The sequence below is a fragment of the Delphinapterus leucas genome, unplaced genomic scaffold (assembly GCF_059928025.1).
Source record: "Delphinapterus leucas isolate spDelLeu-1000000601 "Yukka" unplaced genomic scaffold, BTC_Dleu_Yukka2 spDelLeu_asBTCV2_sq25, whole genome shotgun sequence".
Classification (NCBI taxonomy): Eukaryota; Metazoa; Chordata; class Mammalia; order Artiodactyla; family Monodontidae; genus Delphinapterus; species Delphinapterus leucas.
In genome coordinates, this window is record NW_028322234.1 from 7,343,757 (window position 1) to 7,362,776 (window position 19,020).

The following is a 19,020-nucleotide window of genomic DNA, read 5'->3' on the forward strand; positions in this document are numbered from 1 at the left end:
TGACAGCCTCAAAGCCAGTCTGGGATGGGCAGGGAAGGTTGTGCCCAGCAGACGGAACATCGTGAACAAAGGGGATCCAGACAAGAGAGATGTGAAAGCTAGAGGGAGGCTAGGGAGAGGGGATTGGGGGATGGATCAAGCCGAAGAGCTGGGCTTAAATTGGGGGGCAGTAGGGAGCCATGGAGGGTGAGCCAGAGAGGGCATGGAAAGATTGTTCTGGAGCAGGAAAGGATGGTGACTTGGCCCAACCCTGAGGGTCCCCAGTCTGTGAGAGACAGACAGAGATGGATACCCCTAGTCCCACTGGGTTAGCATCAGACTAGAGAGACAGTCTGGGGCAATCCACAGAGGCAGGGAAGGCCTCCTGGGGGAGAGCCACCAGGAAGCCCTCCCTGCTTTCTGGGGACCCCAACTGCTATCTCTCCCTCTGGCCTACCCTGACCTCATGGGGCTGGGGGTATCTGTGCCATCTTTGTCTTTCTCAGATCAGGCATCCTCAGGGGCTGAGGCCTAGGGGTGGGGAGTGGACACAGGCAGAGGCAGGGCCCTTACTGGATAACTTCCAGAACCAGTGGGTGGATGGCTCATGGGATGGATAGATGGACGGTGGGCAGGTACCTTTGGCTGAATGAGTCAGTGGGTCATTTAAGTGAGAAGTGGGTGAAGAGGAGCTAGGGCTTTGATGGATGAGTAGGAGTCCACCAGATCTAAGCCAAAGGAAGAGCTTGTGCAAACAAAGGAAACACCAGGCCTGATGGGTGGCCACAGGGAACAGTGTGGGCTTTTGGCAGTCAGTCTTAGGGCCCCACCTCGAGGCTGGCACATTGAGGCTGGTGGCCCTGACCCTCCCGTCACCCACAGACACAGTGTCTCCACCCAGCGCATCCCCAAGCTCCAGCAGCCCTGCATCTCCGGCTGCCGCTGGCCACACCCGACCCAGCTCCCTGCATGGCCTGGCCACCAAGCTTGGGCCACCCCGCCCCAAAGCCGGCCGCCGCAAGTCCACCAGCAGCATCCCGCCCTCCCCGCTGGCCTGCCCGCCCGTGCCAGCGCCCCCACCCCGCTCACCCTCGCCCCTGCCAGGGCACCCGCCTGCGCCTGCCCGGTCCCCAAGGCTGCGCCGAGGCCAGTCGGCTGACAAGCTGGGTACAGGTGAGCGGCTCGACGGGGAGCTGGGGCGCCGCAGCCGCGGGCCAGACTCCGAGCTGGTGGTCATGCGACGGCTGCATCTGTCCGAGCGCCGAGACTCATTCAAGAAGCAGGAGGCTGTGCAGGAGGTGAGCTTTGATGAACCACCTGAGGAGGCCACTGGGCCACCCACCTTGGTGCCGCAGATCGCCGTGGAGGGCGCTGAGGCTGTGCCAGGAGCCCTTGGACCCTCTGAGAAAGACTAATCCCTCCTACCTATCCTCTCCCTGGCCTGGAAGTCAACGCATTTTTTGTGGAATGTGTTTTCCATAAATTGACACCTGGATGGAGACTGAGCCACCAGCCTCTGACACCTGGAAGATGAGAAGCGATCACGTTTCTTGCTGGAAGGTGCCTCCCTCGTGTTCTGGAGCCGATCAATCAGGGGGCCGTAGGGGCAGGCAAGGGAGACTAGGGTGGCATTGTAAATAGCAGCAAATCCCTGCAGCTAATTTATTACGTTTCATAAGCGATAGCCAGACTGAGCTGCCACTGTTAAGGCAGCTGCCCAGGTCTTGTCCCATGCACTTGGGACCCATCTGTAGACCCTGCCCCCTGGGCTGAGAAGGAAGCACTTTGGACAAGTCAACGTGTATTCGTGTTTTATGGTTTTTCTGTACTTTTAAAGTTTTTTTGTGTTACTTGATCCCACCCCTGACTCAAGACCCGCAGATTTGAAGGGATGCAGTCAAGCTTACCTGTCCAGGCCCAGTTTGGATGACTTGGAGATTCCGTAAACAATTCCCCTCCACCACAAAACAAAGTAATCTTGATGATGGACTGGATTCTGAAGGCTACTTCCTACCATCATAGCCTCCATCCCTAGGCCAGCCATGCTAGAGTCTGCCTCCAGTCCTATAGGCTTAGGAGGTGTGGGAACTGGGGCTTTGATATATGAGTAGAAGTTCACCAGATCTAGGCAGAGGGGTCACCTGCGTCACAAGCAGACACTGATGCCCCAGGAGGCAGAGGCCTCAAAGGACACTGCCAGGGTAGGAGAAGACCCTGGACAAGATTTTTTGTATTTGATGCGCACCAGGGTGAGAACTTGACCATGATGTGTCTGAAACAGCCCCTGGGGGGTGCCCTCGATATGCCAGAGCCTTGTAGGGCTGAAATTCGAGTGAGAAAAATCCAACTGGGGGGCAGTGAGGCCCAAGTTGGAATCTTGGCTTCACTGTTTGGCTCTGGGAAAATGACTTCCCCACTCTGTGCCTCAGTTTCCTTGTGTTTACAAAACAAATCCCAACGACTATTAAGCACCTACTGTATGCCAAGCGCTTTACTTGTGGCTTTTCCCTCAGCCAACCTTGAGAAGGCTGGAGGTGGTGTCGTCATCCCCATTTTACAGACAAATAACTAAGGCCTGGCAAGGCGTGGAGACTTGCCCCCACCATTGCCTGGAAAGAGTCATGCAGCCAGGCCCTGTCCTGGGCATTGTAGTCAAGGGAGCTGGAATGGAGAATCTGTTGTCAGATACAGCCGACTCCAGCTCCAGCTCTCTCCCCTGTAATGCTGTGTGACCCACTGGGCATCTCAGAGTCTCCATTTCCCATTCAGAGGTGGCCAGCAAGATCACCGTACCCCACAATGGTGAGGGCACTTTCCAGGCACTGCAGCCCACTCTGTGTTCTCTCTGGAGACATCCGTGCAGCACTGCCTGGTGTTGAAACTAGATCAAGGCTGTGCATGACTTGCTCCCGCCTTCCATCCCGGAGCTGACGGTGAATAAAAGCCCACATTTACAAAGAAGAGGTCCAATGTCTGGATTTGTGAGGGGCCAAGAAAAGGGTAAGGGAAGAGTGGGGTGGGGGGGCGGGATGAAAACAGACCCTTGGCTCAAAGTCACTTGAAGTGGTTTTTGTTTTTTGTTTTTGGCGGTACGCGGGCCTCTCACTGTTGTGGCCTCTCCCGTCGTGGAGCACAGGCTCCTGACGCACAAGCTCAGCGGCCATGGCTCACGGGCCCGGCCGTGCCGCGGCATGTGGGATCTTCCCGGACCGGGGCACGAACCCGTGTCCCCTGCATCGGCAGGCGGGCTCTCAACCACTGCGCCACCAGAGAAGCCCTTGAAGTGGGTTTTGAAGGCTGCTGGGAATTCACTGTTGAGATTCTTCCTGATGCCTTCTCCGGTCCTGGCCTCCTGCTGCCCTCTCTGAATTGAGTACCCATCATGGGCTCTGTCCTTAGAAGCTTCATCTAGACACCCGTCTGGGGCCTTGAAGCTGTGTTAATAAATAAATAAACCATCTTTGTGTCCTTTTTTAACCCGTCTTTGCTTGGGCTGTGCCCTTAAGTTCCCCTCACCACCACTGGAACCCAGCCCAGCCCGAGCGCGTTCGGTTACTTCCGAAGCGCTCCGTAGGTCGGAAACCTTTGGCCACGCCCCCTGTTTCCGAGTGTCTTCGGCTATCTCCGGAAACAGTCCGCATCTGTACAGGCGTTGGGCTAGTTCACCATACCCAAGAGTTAGTTCAGCTGTTTCCAGACACTCTGGGCTACCACGGAAACCCCGGCTTTCAACTCCGGCTCCTTCTCGGCTCTCAGCTTGTTTCCTGAAAAGCGCAGCTTTCTGTCTGAGCCCCTCCCCTCAACCCTGCCGCCTCCATTTCCTGAGTTCTGGGCCACCTCACTCGTCCTCTGGAGCCGTCCATGCTTCGGCAGTTTCCGGAAGCTGGTGGTCGCCCCTAGATCTAAGTTCCCAGGGCCTCATTTGGGACCGAGCACCCTTGTTTCTTTCCAGAAACTTTCCGAAGTCTCGGGGCCCAGCCTCTGTTCTGCCGGTCCGGGGGCAGTGCGCTCGGTCATTTCCGGAATCGCTCGGGCATCTCTGAGTCCAGCCGAGCCTAGCCGAGCCCAGCCTCGGAATTATTCATCTGACCCGATTATGTTCGGCTGTTTCCGGAAATGATCGGCTATCTCGGGGCGCCCCACCCCCACCCCCGTTACCCTCCAGTCCCGCGGGAGTACGTTCGGCTCTTTCCGGAAACATTCGAGCGTTCCCAGGCTCTGCCTCGGCCTCATTGCGCCCTCCCGGCCCGAATATGCTCGGCCGTTTCCGCCGGGGGCGGGCCCGACCGTTCGGAACATCGGCGGCGGCGGAGGTGGGGATCCCGCGGCTGCGGCGACGGCGGCCGCGGTGGAGCCACGGGTCTGGCTCGGCTCTGCGTGACGGCGGCCGCGGCAGCAGCGGTGGCGGCCGCGACCAGGTAAGTCCGCGTTGGTCCGCGTGGCAGGCCGGTCTGGGGGTTCGGTCAGATGCGGGGCGCCCAGGCAGAGTGTGGGGCCACGGTGGAAGCCAGAATGCGAGCAGGGTTGCATCGGGCCCCGCGGGAATTGGGGGCCGCAGGGAGCGGGAGGCCTCTGGCTCGACCTGGCTGCGTTGCAGCCTTCCCCGGACGATGGGGGCGGAACGGGGGACCCTAGGCAGAGATAAGGGGTTGGAGCTGCGGCCCTGAATTGAGGGAGGCCCTGCCGGGAGTGGGGCATCGAGCAGTAATGAGGGGCGCCCAGGCATTGTGTGGGGCATAGTGGGGTGCAAGACGGTAGAGGGTCGACTCCACTTCCGGCCCCTGGGCTGGGTTGCGGGGTCCACGCAGGCCCGAGTGCGCGTCTGCACACGCGTGAGCGCGCAGGCCCTGAGTCCAGCCGCCAAGACCCCAGCCAGGCCTGGCCTCTCCACCCGCCTCTTGGATTCGGGGAGCGCTGGTTCCCAGGCGCGCACACCGGGGCGTGTGCAAACGTGTGCTCAGCTGGGCGCGGAGGCGGGCAGGCAAGCGGATTTAGGCGGTTTCCTGGACGTCCCCCTCGCTGGGCCTCAGTTTCCCCACCTGTAGAGTTGGGGTACAGGGGCCAGGGAGTGGGTAAGTTGGGGCGTCCTGGAATGTGGAGCTTGTGCTCCCTGCTTGGACACCTCTTGCTGCTCCCGTGGTTGAGGGATAAAGTCTGACCCTCTGCCTGGCACTCGAGGCCCTGCGTGGTCTGCGGCTTTCTTAAAGCCACCCTGAACTCTCGGCAAGCATTTCTTGCTGTCAAGTCTTTGCCTGTACTATTTCCTCTGGCCAGTGCCCCCTCCTCTCCTCTGGAGGACCCGCCCCTAGGAAAAGCACCGCCTACCACCCCCCAACCTCTCTGGAGGACTGAACCTGCAGGGCTGCGATTGAGAACGTGTCTCTGCTGGACTGTGTCACCCTGAGACTGGGGGCTCCTAAGGAGTGATCATTGCCCCTGCATCCAGCAGCCTCCCTCTTGGCAGTCGTAGTGCCCTCCTTCCCTTCACCCTTTACTGGCTCCATGTCTACCCTGGGGCTAAGGTCCTCTTGGCCTCCCACCAACCCCCTTCTGTTTTGAGTACCTACTGTGGGCACCAAACTGAGCAATGTCTGGACACCTCCCCCCCCCCCCCCCGCCCATTCCCTCCTCCCCTGCAGAGATCAGAGATCCATTTGTTTGGACTCACCTCTAGGCCTTTGCCTGTGCTAGGGCCTCTGCTTGGACCTCCTTTCCTACTGCCTTTTGCCCCTGATGCCTCCTTCTGTGCTCAGCTGGCCCAGTCTCTCCTCGGGGCTCCCACAGCACCCTGAGCGTCACCCATTACACCCTACCCACTCTGGGTACAACTCTCATCTGTCCTGTGCCTTGTGAAGTTGGACGGATCTGAGTTTTTGAGTCCTGGCATCCTGGCCCATTGAGTTGTCCAACAAAGACCTCCCTGCTCTGAGCCTCAGATTCCCCATCTCTAACAGGGATGATGAAGAGCTTGTTTACTGAGCCCGCCATATGCCCGGGGCAGATTCTTTGGAGCTCTGCCCCCAACAACCCCCAAGGAGGGCTATTATTGTACCCATTTTACAGCTGGGTAAACTGAGGGGGCAGGGACTGGCCCCCTGTTACCCAATGAGTCAGGGGATTCTAACCTGGTGTTTGGGCCCATCTCTGAGTTGGGGGTGGCAGGAGTCCAAACTGGCTGATGCTGCCCTGCCCCTCTCCCCTTAGGTCGGCGTCCCGAGCCGAGCATGGTGACAGCCTGTGCCCTCGGCCCCCTCGCCTGGCGCAGCTGGAAGAGCCGCCAGCCTCGGGAGCCGATGGCTCCCCACGCAAGGGAGTGAGCGGCCCAGCCCAGCCCTACGGATTGAGGGGGGACGCAGCGGCTGAGTGACCTGAGATCACGCTGCTGCCGACCCCCTCCCACCAGTTGACGAATGGTGGACCGAGCAACAAGTGACCCTTGTCAGGGTCGTGGAACAATGGTGGGAAGCAAGGCGTGAGCATCCCCTGTGGTCACCTGTAACTTCTTGGTGGAAATAGAGGTCTGAGTCCCCAAGCCCACCCAGCGGACCCTCCTGGCCCCCACCCCAGGCTGATGGGGCCACTGGGGCCCCAAGCAGCCACCTGACCATCCATACCCCACCCTGCCCAGCCATGGCTGGCGCCGAGGGCTTCCAATACCGTGCGTTGTACCCGTTCTGCCGGGAGCGGCCGGAGGACCTGGAGCTGCTGCCGGGCGACGTGCTGGTGGTGAGCAGGGCAGCCCTGCAGGCGCTGGGCGTGGCCGAGGGCAGCGAGCGCTGCCCACAGAGCGTGGGCTGGATGCCTGGCCTCAATGAGCGTACACGGCAGCGCGGCGACTTCCCTGGCACCTATGTTGAGTTCCTAGGGCCTGTGACCCTGGCCCGGCCTGGGCCTCGCCCACGTGGCCCACGCCCACTGCCTGCCAGGCCCCGAGACGGGCCCCCTGAGCCAGGTGAGCAACAGGTAGGGGCCCTGGCAGGGCTGGGGAAAGGAAAAGGGGGAGTGCCCTCAGACCCCCAGTTTCCTCTTCTCTCCCATGAGGCAATGGTGCTGCTTCCAGGAGAGGAGGAATAAGGACATTTGGTTGGTCAGCAAATGTTGATTATACTGCCGTCAAGGGCTGGATGCAGTTCACGGCACTGGGCACCGAGTGGTGGACACAAGGCCTGGCCCTGCCCTCATGGAGCTTCTGGTTCAAGAAGTGACAAGAACGTGATTAGGGAATGACAGATGCTGTGAGGAAGGAGCCTCTCAGGAGAGATGGGGGTAAAGGGCTCCGGGCAGCAGGTACAGCGAGGACAAAAGCCCTGAGGTGGGAATGTCATGACGGGTTCAGGGAACAAGCCGTCAGGTGGAGCAGAGTGAGAAAAGGGGCAGGGTCCTCACCTCAAGGACTTCGTGGGATTGATTTTGAAGACAATAGGGAGTGTCCAGTAAGATTCAGGGGCTCAATTTAGCTTCATCTTGTGGTTTGCAGACAAAGAGTGTCCTGGGAGTGGAGAATCAGGACAAGTTGGACGGAACATACGCTGCAATTGCTGTGTGCTGGGCTGTATGCTGGGCAGGGTGTGTGGGTTCCAACCAGGGAAACCGAGGCTCAGCTTGTGGGGAGGAGGCTGTTGAGTGCTGAGCACCCGGCGTGGTCTGCTCCAACCCTCACAGCTGCCCAGTGAGGCCCTGTGTACAGATGTGGAGACCAAGGTGCAAGGGGGTTGAACCACTCGCTCAGGGGCAGTCACCCAGTGAAGGCCAAAGCCCCTGGGAGGCACCGTGGCCCCACCCGATGGCCTGCCTGGTCTTGTGCCCGAGGGACACTGATGCCCAAAGAGGGTCAGGCCAGAGTCCCACAGCGTGGGGTGGAATGGCGGGGTGCTGAGGCAGCATGGTTGCTGGCTTGGGCTTTGCAGCATCTGGCGTCTCCAGGGCCGGGGCCTGCGTCCCGCCTCGGCCTAGAGGAGCAGGAGGCGGCCCCATCCGGGCTCCCAGCCAGAATCTGCCTCTCCCCCTGGTAACAGCCACCTCCCTCCTGTGCCTGGCCTGGGTCCAGACACCACACACATCCCCACTCCGGGCGGCCACCCGGCCCCACCCTCCAAATCTTCCAGGACTATGTGACATCGGCTAGGACCAGCCCTCTCCAGGCCTCAGTCTCCTCATCTGGAAATGGGGGGTACTAGTCCTTTTGTTCAAGCCCTGACCCTCCGGGATCCTGGGACCACCAGGCAGCAGGCTACAGCTGCCTGCCTTCCCTCCATTCAACTCCACGCAGGGAGCTGCGTGCCGAACCCTGATGTCACCTGTGCCCCCGTCTGGCTGTGCACCCACGGGGAGGTTGCTCCCTCCCTGAGCCTCAGTTCCTCATCTGTAAAATGGGGATAATGCCTATTCTGATGGGACCTCCCTCCATGCTTTGCAAACTGGTCACAGGCAAATTTCAAAGTTGAATTTCAGAGCCCCCTTACCAGCTGGGATGTCACCCACCTCCCCTTGTTCCCTTACTTTTTTTTTTTTTTTTTTTCATTTTCGACACAGCTGGGCCTTTCTTCAGCTCAAGGCACCACCTGGCCCATCATTCAGGGAGGCCCCGCAGGCCCCGGCTTGCTCCTGCTGTGTGCCAGGGCGTCCCCGCCAAGGGCCAAAGCTGCATCCAATGGTGGCCGTGCAGGCAGAGTGCGCCTGAGCACAAAAGGCTGGGTGGGGCAGAAACATGGGGCTGGGGGTGGGGTGGGGTTGGGACATGGAAGGAGGTCAGCATTTCTAAAAGGGGGGATTTTTTTTTTTTTAAGCAAAATGACTTAGAAAATGGAGAAAGGTCCTTGGAATGAGGTGTTCTGATCCAGCTGGGATATTTTCCTTTTACTCTCTTCAACCACTTTGTTGTTCCCACTGAGAAAGGAGAGATGATTCCATCGACCAGTTTCTCAGTTGAGGAATCTGAGGCACAGAGAGGGTGGGTCCTGTGTCTGGGGTTGCACAGCAAGCAATGGCAGAGCCCTAAACCTGCCGTATGAGTGTCCTGTGGCAGAGCCCTAAACCTGCTGTATGAGTGTCCTGTGGCTGCTGTAATGAACTACCATAAACTGGTGGCTTCAGACAACAGGAGTTTATTCTCTCATGGTTCCGGAGACCAGAAATCCAAAATCAAGGTGTGGGCAGGGCTGTGCTCTGTCCAGAGGCTTTAGGGGAGGATCTTTCCTTGCTTCTTCCAGCTTCTGGGGGCTCCAGGTGTACCTTGGCTTGTGGCCACATCACCCCAATCTCTGCCTCTCTCTTCATATGGCCTTCTCTTATAAAGACACCAGTCATTGGATTTTAGGGATCTCATCTTGAAATCCTTACCTTAATTATATCCGCAAAGACCCTATTTCCAAGTAAGATCACAGTCACAGGTACCAGAGATTAGGAAGTGGACATACCATTTGGGAGGACACTAGTCAGCCAACTATATCTGGCCTCTGTAGTTGGGTGAATTAATATTTTAACCTAGAAAATCGTTTCCCACTAATTCAGCCCTCCCAGCCCCACCAGCTGGGCCTTCTGTCCGCCCCCCCAAGAGTGGTGGTCCAGATGCCAGGCACTTGGGCTGAGATGCAGCAGGCAAAGAGAGGGGCCCAGGTCCTTCTAGGGACCCTGCCAACATTCTGTCCCCTCCTGCCAGGCCTCACACTCCCTGACCTACCCGAGCAGTTCTCCCCGCCTGATGTGGCTCCCCCTATCCTGGTGAAACTTGTGGAGGCCATTGAGCGGACAGGTGAGCCTCAGCCTGGCTGCAACCCCTGGATTCTGCTTGCTTGCCTCTGGTGATGGGCAACTCATCTCCCTCACAGGGCTGCTGGGCTCACTCTGTATGGGAAGTGGCTGAGTCTGGATGTTCTGGGCCTCTGTATTGAGTTGGGGAAGGAGTAACTCCCAGGGGAATGTAGACCCCATCATTGCATGTGCCGTGCCCTCTGCCACCATTTCCCTCCCCTCCCCCTATTCTTACCTCTGGGAGGTTAGTAGCCACCCCAGACCCCACACGGGGGTCGAGGCAGCATTTGAGAGCTGGCCTTGCCACGTGGGGTGGCACTGACCTACCCCATCCCCTTCCCCACAGGGCTAGACAGCTACAGGCCTGAGGCACCCGCCGCGCGCACAGGTGAGGGAAAGCTTCAGTGGGCAAGAGTGGGAGAGGAACCTGCCCTGGACAGATGATGTCCCCTCCCTGCACCCGCCTTGGATCGATGTATCCCCCTTGCACCCGCAGACTGGTCGCTGAACGATATGGAGCAGTGGGACGCTGCAGCCCTAACAGATGGCGTGAAGGGCTTCCTGCTGGCGCTGCCCGCACCCCTTGTGACACCCGAGGCCGCGGCTGAGGCACACCGAGCCCTGCGGGGTGAGTCTGGCAGGAATCCCGGACTGGGGAGGGCGCTGGGGCGGGCGGGTGTCGGCCCTGGCTCACCTTCCCCTGGCCGTCTGTCCGCAGAGGCCGCGGGGCCCGTGGGGCCGGTGCTGGAGCCCCCGACGCTGCCGCTGCACAGCGCACTCACACTGCGCTTCCTGCTCCAGCACCTGGGCCGGGTGGCCCGGCGCGCCCCAGCCCTGGGCCCAGCTGTGCGTGCCCTGAGCGCCGCCTTCGGGCCGCTGCTGCTGCGGGCGCCGTCGCCTTCGCCGCCGCCAGGGGGCGCGCCCGACGGGTGAGAGGCCAGGGCTGGGGAGGCGGGGCTGAGGCGGAGCAAAAAGGGGTGGGGCTTTAGATGGAGGAAGAGCTGGAGACGTAGCCAGGGCGGGGGTCTAGACGATGAGAAAGGAGTGTGGACGGGGCCCAGCGGGGGAAGAGGCCAGAGCTGTCATGATGGGCGAGCTAGTAAAGATAACAAGGGGTGGGACTTGAGGCCCAGGAAGACTCTAGCAGGGCTTGGGGCAAGGCGATGGGGCCTAGACCGGAGGGCCGGCACTTGGGTGGTGTCTGTACCTTCCTTCACATGCTGACTCCTGTTGTTTGTTGTATGAATACTTATTGGGGGCTAACTGCACATACATAAACAGTAGTGGGTCTCGCACACCAGCCTGCGTCACCTACTCTTCTTCCCCTCGCATGCTTTCACGTAGACCCCCCGCCAGACACACATGCACATGCAGGGCCCTGTGCACACCAGGCCCTACCCAGCGCTCACGACGCGTCCCTTCCCCCTAGGACTGAGGCCACCCCCGACTTCCCTGCACTTCTGGTGGAGAAGTTGCTTCAGGAACATCTGGAGGAACAGGAGATTGCGCCCCCAGGTGACCTCCACCCCCCTTTATTAGCTCCTATCGTTGGGGACCAAGAATGCTGACTCGGAGCCCTGCCAGTATCAGCAGGCTTGGTTGCAGTGGGAGCTGGCCACAGTATACAATTGGTGCTCAGTGTGCGTTTGTTTTCCTGTCCCCCAGCACTGCCGCCAAAACCCCCCAAGGCAAAGCCAGCCCCCACAGGCCTGGCCAATGGGGGCAACCCGCCCTCCCTGCAGGATGCTGAGTGGTACTGGGGTGACATCTCCAGGTAGGGTTGTGGGGTGGAGCTACATGGTGGACAAAGCCTGAGGGGTCGGGTCTCCCAGTGGGCAGCCCCAGTCCTGGCTGTCTCCACAGGGAGGAGGTAAATGAGAAACTGCGGGACACACCTGATGGCACCTTTCTGGTCCGAGATGCATCTAGCAAGATCCAGGGGGAGTACACGCTGACCCTCAGGTGGGGGCCTGTCCCTTCAGGGAGACCAGGGGTGAGCGGTGGGAGGGAGAACACCCAGGTCAGAGGACTGGGGGTCTCACAGCCAGTGGGACGTTGCTGGGTCTGGCGGATGCTGCTGGTTGCTGACACCGCCTCTCACCCGCCCCTAGGAAAGGCGGGAACAACAAACTGATCAAGGTCTTCCACCGAGACGGGCACTACGGCTTTTCGGAGCCACTCACCTTCTGCTCTGTTGTGGACCTCATCACCCACTACCGCCACGAGTCGCTGGCTCAGTACAACGCCAAGCTGGACACGCGGCTCCTCTACCCGGTGTCCAAGTACCAGCAGGTGCAGGACTGGGGTGGGAGCTGGGGGCGGGGGGGGGGGGTGCCTGGCCGGCCCTGGGCCTGTTTCCCAGGTAGCTTCCCTGACGGCACCGGGTATCCCCAGGACCAGATCGTCAAGGAGGACAGTGTGGAAGCAGTGGGCGCCCAGCTCAAGGTCTACCACCAGCAGTACCAGGACAAGAGCCGCGAGTATGACCAGCTCTACGAGGAGTACACACGCACCTCCCAGGTACCGCGGGCCAGCGCACCCCGGGAGACCCAGGCACGGAGGGGCAGTGCCAAGGCCACAGGGACAGACGTCCACTTCTAGGTCACAGCAGGCTCTTACAACCAGGGACCACCTTAAAAACATAGAAATCAATGTATGTGGTTCTAAAAAGAACAAAAAACCAAAACAGATGAAGAGGCACCAACCAGCCTCCCAGGAGCGGCTGAGCTGTGGGAGATGTCTTGGTTGAGCCTCTGGGCCTCAGCCTCCCCATCTGGAAACTGGAACCGTGAGTCTTAATTACTTCTCCATCCCCTTCAACCTGGATGTTATTCAAAATGATAATAACCACCTGACAAAGAGTTGCCTAAGACAAAGGGTCGGGAGGTCATGGAAAAGAGCAGTGTCTTTTAAAAACAAGGAAGTGGGGGGAGGTTTTATTACTCAAGGACTGTGTTAATAAATTTCTTTTGTAAGTTGAGATGCAACTTATTCAGATAGAACATCCCATCTCGAGCAGGGAATTTCTCTGTCTCCCCTGTAGTCCCTGAGCAATTTCTGTCTTGCCCCCTTTCTAGTGATGGGTCACCTGAGGTTCTAAGTGGACAAGATACCTGTCTGGGATCAATTAGGAACATCATGACCGTGGAAATGGCTTAGGCCCCCTGAGCCCCAGTTTCCCCATTAATAGTTCTGACTTTGTAGGAGGCTCTTGGGAGGTTTTATGAGATGATGCATGGAAGGTGCTTGGTGCAGCATCTACTCTGAGAAGGAGCCCCATGAATTGTAGCAACTAGATTTATCATTAATTCTCAGCCGTGCTCACAGACCCAGGTATTTTTTAAGGTGCCTAAAGGAGGATCTAAAGGAAGAGGGGGTTTGGGGAGTGTGGGGTTTGAAGGCTGAATAGGAGTTCGTTTGGTGAAGGAGGGGCTAGAGGAACGATGCACGTGGTGGAGGGAACAGCTTGAGCAAAGTCTCCATATCAGGTTGGGATCTGCCTTTATCCCTCACGAGGGACTTGGATGGAGTCCCAGGAGGTGCTCAGATTTACCCCGTCCTCCAGGAACTGCAGATGAAGCGCACAGCCATTGAGGCCTTCAATGAGACTATCAAGATCTTTGAAGAGCAGGGCCAGACACAGGAGAAGTGCAGCAAGGAATATCTGGAGCGCTTCCGGCGTGAGGGCAATGAGAAAGAGATGCAGAGGTGAGTCTCGTTCCTCTGCCCTGCCCTACTGCACCTTGATCTGACACAGCGCAAGTGGGGAAAGAACGGAAACAGAGAGGGCAGCCTGGGTTTCAGGGGAAGAGAGGGTCAGTTGAAATGGGCTTTGAAGGATGAATAGGAGTTTGCCAGACAGAGCAATCAGGGAAACAGCATGTCCAAAGGCTTAGATACTGGGAGCCATCTGAGGCCTCTGAGCCACTCCTCCCACAGGATCCTGCTGAACTCAGAGCGACTTAAGTCTCGCATTGCTGAGATCCACGAGAGCCGCACAAAGCTGGAACAGGAGCTGCGGGCACAGGCCTCCGACAACCGAGAGATTGACAAGCGCATGAACAGCCTCAAGCCAGACCTCATGCAGCTGCGCAAGATCAGAGACCAGTACCTCGTGTGAGTGCCTGGCTCTGCACTCACCCGTGGATCCCCCCGTTAGTGCAGGGGCACCTGGCGAGGTGACCTCTGCATGCGTCTCACTCTTGCTTTCTCCACCAACTAGCCCTACCTGGTCCCCTAGCCCCCTCGTCTGTCCGCCAACCCCTTCCCTCTCGATCAGGCCCCTCCCAGCCCCCTCAGAAGGGCTCCCTGTGCGGCAGCCTCAGCCTCAGTTGTGTAATGGGAACGCTGCTCTCACGAGGCCAGGTCATTGGGAGCCTCCGACAGGGTCCACTCCATGAATGCCAATTGTGCAACCCAGCACACGACGCCCAGCCTGAGCCCAAGATCCCTCCTCTGCCCACTGACCCACTGAGGACTTCATCAGGGGCTTCCTTCTTCTGCCTGGGTCTTTGACGCTCATGTACACCTGTTGTGTGCCAAGCACCGTGCACATATTAGCTCACTTGGTCCTTTCAAAGTCCTTTGTAAATCTGCCCTGTGCAAAGGTGCACCACCGTGTAGTCCCCAGGACTGAGCCTCTGATAGTGATAAGACCTTGCCATGATGGTACAATCCAGAGTCTCAAAAAGTGTTAACAGAAACATAATAAATAGGGGGGTTCCCTGGCAGAGCTTGGGGAGTCCACCTGGGTTCAAGTGGTCCTTGGCCAGGCCAAGGCTGACCCCTTGTGGCAACCAGGGATATCACACCCAGAACCTGCACTTGTCAGCCCTTGCCTCCAACCAGGCTGGCCTGGCCCATGGTGGCTCGCCCTGCCTGTGTTGCAGCTGCTGTTCCCCTACCAGCAGAGCGGCAGGAGCCCACCTTTCCTCTTCCCCCCAGGTGGCTCACTCAGAAAGGTGCCCGGCAGAAGAAAATCAATGAATGGTTGGGGATCAAGAACGAGACTGAGGAGTGAGTGGCCAATTTGTGGTGGGGGGGGAAGGGTTGTCCCAGGGGAGGGGCCATTTTTGGTGGGCTTTGCAGAATGAGTAGGAGTTCACCAGGGAGGGACAGTTGTCCAGGTGGCAGGGGGACCTTGGAGGCTAACGAGTAAGTGACCAGGGCTCCTCCCTGCCTCCCCCACAGCCAGTACTCACTGATGGAGGATGAAGATGATCTCCCCCACCACGAGGAACGCACATGGTATGTAGGCAAGATCAACCGCACCCAAGCTGAGGAAATGCTGAGTGGCAAGCGAGATGGCACCTTCCTCATCCGTGAAAGCAGCCAGCGGGGCTGCTATGCCTGTTCTGTGGTGTGAGTGCCTGGCAAGGGAACGGCGAGTGGACTGAAGGTGGGGAGGAGGGATCCGCCCATTCCTTCCGAGAGCTCTCATTGAGTGCCAACTGTATGTTAGGCCTCGGGAAGACAGGAAGAAGCCCTGGATTCTTGGGGACGGGGGAGGAAGCTGGGACGGTATCAAAGCAGGAGATGGCGGGGTCTGGACCCGGTCGGCATCCAGCATCCAGGAAAGGGGGAAATATACGTCCCAGGCAGGGTCACCTCACAGGAATAGGGGGGCGGGGCTGGGAGAGCCTGGTGGGGGACCATCTGACCCACCCCTTCGCCTGCACCCACAGGGTGGACGGCGACACCAAACACTGCGTCATCTACCGCACAGCCACGGGCTTTGGCTTCGCAGAACCCTACAACTTGTATGGGTCGCTGAAGGAGCTGGTGCTGCACTACCAGCACGCCTCGCTGGTGCAGCACAACGACGCGCTCACCGTCACACTTGCCCATCCTGTGCGCGCCCCGGGCCCCGGGCCCCCACCTGCCACCCGCTGAGCTCTGAGCAGGAGAACTGGCCCAGCTGGGGTGGCGGCTACATCCGCGGTCTCCATCTTTTTGAACCTGTCTCTTCTTTCTTGGGTTTTCTCCATCTCTCTTGTCTTTGTGAATTTCTCCAGGCCTATCTGTTTTTCGCTTTTATCTCTCTGCAGTTCTGTCTCTCTCAGGTTCTTCTCCATGTCTGCCTGTCTCTCCATCTCTCTGAGTCTCTGCATCTCGCGCTGTCACACTTCATCTCTTTCTAGCTCCATCTGTCTGTCCTCTCTTTTCCTCTTGGTCTCTTTCCCTCTATTGTGGGGGTCCCGCCTCCCCCGCTCCATCCCCCTTCCCCCACCGGCACTGCCCTCCCTGCAGCTCTGGCCACCCACACCCCTGTGCCCTGCCCCTGACAGGCCCCTGGGGTCCCCAAAGCCCCACCTTGGCTGCACCTGCCATGTTTACAGAGGCCTCCGGGCTGTGCGGCCCCGACCTGGGTACCCCGATTTTTAAGCCATAGACCTGGGATCAGGGCAGGAAGGAACTTTGCTTGGCCACTTCAAGAACCTCATCCATGACGTTTGGGGCCAGGCGGGACCTGCCCCACAGACCCCAACTTCCCCTTCAAATCCTGAAGTGAAACCCAGTTAACACCACAATGGGGCTGCTGCCAAGAAGTAACGCCCAAAAAGAAAATAAGTAAAAATAAACTCATGAGCTGACCTCCCAGGAACTGAGGCCACCAGCACCTCTGGGGCAGCCGACACGCAGCGCTGCCCACAGCACCTCTACGCGACGCAGACTCAAGGCTTCTCAATCATGTCGGGCTCTGATTTTGTTTTTCCTCGACTGTACGTAAAGCCCTCTTTTCTCTCCTCTTTGGGACGAGAGCCCTGGTTTTCTATGCCGCCCACGGACCCCCACCCCACCCCACCTCCTGCCTGCCTGGCCAGGCTGGCAGGCGGGTTTTGTATGGTACGTTGATACTGATGTGGATATAAAACATTGAACTTGATGGATGCTTCTGTCTTTGGTGACAGGCTTCTTTAGCTCCGGGCTGCCAGGTGAGGGCTGACAACCCCTGCCTCCTCCCCACCTCCACCCCCACAACCCCAGTTTATTTTTTTTATTATTTTTTATTTTATTTTATTTATTTTTTGCCTGCGTTGGGTCTTTGTTGCTGCGTGCGGGCTTTCTCTAGTTGCGGCGAGCGGGGGGCTGCTCTTCGTTGTGGTGCGCGGGCTTCAGTAGTTGTGGCATGTGGGCTCAGTAGTTGTGACTCGCGGGCTCCAGAGCACAGGCTCAGTCGTGGCGCACGGGCTTAGTTGCTCCGCGGCATGTGGGATCTTACTGGACAAGGGCTCAAACCCGTGTCCCCTGCATTGGCAGGCGGATTCTTAACCACTGTGCCACCAGGGAAGTCCCCCAACCCCAGTTTAGATGCTCACGTCCAGAGAAGTTGAGAGACCTGCCAAGGTCACACAGCAGAGAGGCTCAGACCCCAAGCTCTGCCCCACACCCTGGCCTGCGGGGGGGACCCCAGGCAGACCCTGGCCCAGCTCCTCCCTGGCCCCCAAGTTTGAGTTGGAGTTCCGGCAATCAGCCACCAGCCCTACCCTCCAGAAAGTCACCTCCCCTCTGAGGTGCAGCTTCATTGCCAGGCAGGCTTAATAGTCACAACCCCTCCCGTGACACCCAGAGGAGTCTGCAGTGCCAGCCCCTCCCTGCTGACCTTCCACTGACGCCCTCTCCACACCTGTCCCTGACGCCGGCTGCCACGTCCCAGGGGACACTGAGCTGGGTCCTCATGCTGTCTTTCTTTCTTTATTTACTTATTTATTTTTTGCAGTACGCGGGCCTCTCACTGTTGTGGCCTCTCCCGTTGCGGAGCACAGGCTCCGGACGCGCAGGCTCAGCGGCCATGGCTCACGGGCCCAGCCGCTCCGCGGCATGTGGGATCTTCCCGGACCGGGGCACGAACCCGCGTCCCCTGCATCGGCAGGCGGACTCTCAACCACTGCGCCACCAGGGAAGCCCCCTCATGCTGTCTTTGATGCAGATTCATGTTCACCATCTTCCTCCTCCCAAAGGTCCCTGTCTCTCTACCCTCCCCTCTCACACCCCCAGGGCTGGGAACCTTCTGACCTTTCTTCTCCCCATACAGCACCTGTCAGGATCCACCATGCCTGAGGCAGCCCCAGGTGGATGAAGGAACCAGGCTGCCTCTGACCCATCCCTCCACAGGGCTCTCAGAGGGACAGGACTTGCTTCCCTTGGCCTCAGAGCTCTGGTCCTTCCCAAGCACTGTCCCTGCTGAGTGGTCAGTCAGGAGGCGCCCCATAAATAACTCCAGCCCGGACTCTGCCCCCACTGCGGTCTTCACCCACTGCATGGGTGGACGCAGGGTAAAGCTCACCTTCTCAGTCCCGTGAGTCCAGCCGGGTGGAGCCTGGGGGCACAAGAGGACAGCTCACAGAGCCTCTAGCCGGTCCCCACACTCAATCAACTGTGTTTTCTCAGAGACGTCACCTCCCCTCTCTGATCCTGCTTCCTCTTACCAAGTAGGGTCAATAGTTTCTACCCCTGCCCCCGGTGGACACCTCTGAGGGTTCCATGATCAAATGGGTGAGGTTACATTTATGAATTCCTCCAATAGGGCTGGTGTTTCATAACCACCGGAAAAATAGTAGCAATTATATTTATTGCTATTTCTTCTGTCCTGCCCAGTACAGGACCGAGCACACACTAGTTCCCCAAAGTTGTGTTGCTTCGTCCTGCAGAGGTTTCACAAAGGAAATGGGTTTTGTTAAGGGTTCAGAAGAATGGGGTGGGGGAATCATCCCGCAGTGGAGACTTCAGGGGAACTCCAGCTCCCAAACCTGCTGCTATGAATGTGGCCACGTGGGCCAGGGTTTCCCCAGAACTGAAGCGGGACACGGGCTGTGGAGCGGAGGACTGGGTTGTTTTCCGGCCCACGGGTGAGCATTTCCTCTGGTGGGATCGGAATCTGTGTCGTGTCAAGGCCTTGAAGTCTGAACATCTCGGTTACTTCCCCCAACACTACCAGCCGCCAAGCCCTTATCTGGGCTATTCTCCCTGCCCACACCACTGTCCTGTCAACACCTCCCCAGGCTCACCTTGTCACCTCCACACCCAGCCTGGGGCAACTCTCTCTCTGCTCCGAGCCCTCTATGGTAGCTTTATTCCCCAAACCTCACATCTCCCGTTTTACAGAATGAGTTGAGGCTTCATCTCTTGAGATGCCCACACGGTCCCAGAGCTGATTCCTGTGGGTTTGGGTCCTATGGGGCCAATCCCCCACCCCCCCCTCCATGTACAGAGTACAGGCTTCAGGTAATGACTGCTCCAACCCGGGCCTCTTCTGACAAGGGCGCTGGCTGAGGACAGGGGTGGCCTCCT

General features: G+C 58.6%; 2 protein-coding genes and 1 pseudogene across 9 annotated transcripts in view; 2 read left to right on the forward strand and 1 right to left on the reverse strand.

Moving 5' to 3' along the window:
• Positions 1-3,439, forward strand: part of MAST3 (microtubule associated serine/threonine kinase 3) — a 31,149-nt gene extending 27,710 nt beyond the window's left edge. For all 8 annotated transcript variants that reach the window (XM_089905279.1, XM_022558271.3, XM_089905280.1 and 5 more), the window contains one exon: positions 862-3,439. In XM_089905279.1, the coding sequence (XP_089761405.1) occupies positions 862-1,394 (533 nt within the window). In that variant the 3' untranslated portion in view covers positions 1,395-3,439. The remainder of the gene's footprint in view (positions 1-861) is intronic.
• Positions 2,819-5,567, reverse strand: LOC149744062 (uncharacterized; annotated as a pseudogene).
• PIK3R2 (phosphoinositide-3-kinase regulatory subunit 2) lies at positions 4,286-16,615 on the forward strand. Its single transcript, XM_022558557.2, has 16 exons — positions 4,286-4,397; positions 6,184-6,931; positions 9,638-9,730; positions 10,076-10,117; positions 10,226-10,357; positions 10,448-10,658; positions 11,159-11,244; positions 11,395-11,503; positions 11,593-11,691; positions 11,841-12,021; positions 12,124-12,249; positions 13,295-13,437; positions 13,669-13,845; positions 14,674-14,745; positions 14,920-15,090; positions 15,414-16,615. The coding sequence occupies exons 2-16, from the start codon at positions 6,610-6,612 to the stop codon at positions 15,619-15,621; spliced, it is 2,172 nt and encodes a 723-aa protein (XP_022414265.1). The 5' UTR covers positions 4,286-4,397; positions 6,184-6,609; the 3' UTR covers positions 15,622-16,615.
• The last annotated feature ends 2,405 nt before the right edge of the window (positions 16,616-19,020 follow it).

Coding starts and splice junctions, on each gene's coding strand:
- PIK3R2 (XM_022558557.2), top strand. CDS start 6,610: ATGGCTGGCGCCGAGGGCTTCCAATACCGTGCGTTGTACCCGTTCTGC. Junction 6,932..9,637: donor AGACGGGCCCCCTGAGCCAG/GTGAGCAACAGG, acceptor CCCTCCTGCCAG/GCCTCACACTCCCTGACCTA. Junction 10,118..10,225: donor GGCACCCGCCGCGCGCACAG/GTGAGGGAAAGC, acceptor TTGCACCCGCAG/ACTGGTCGCTGAACGATATG.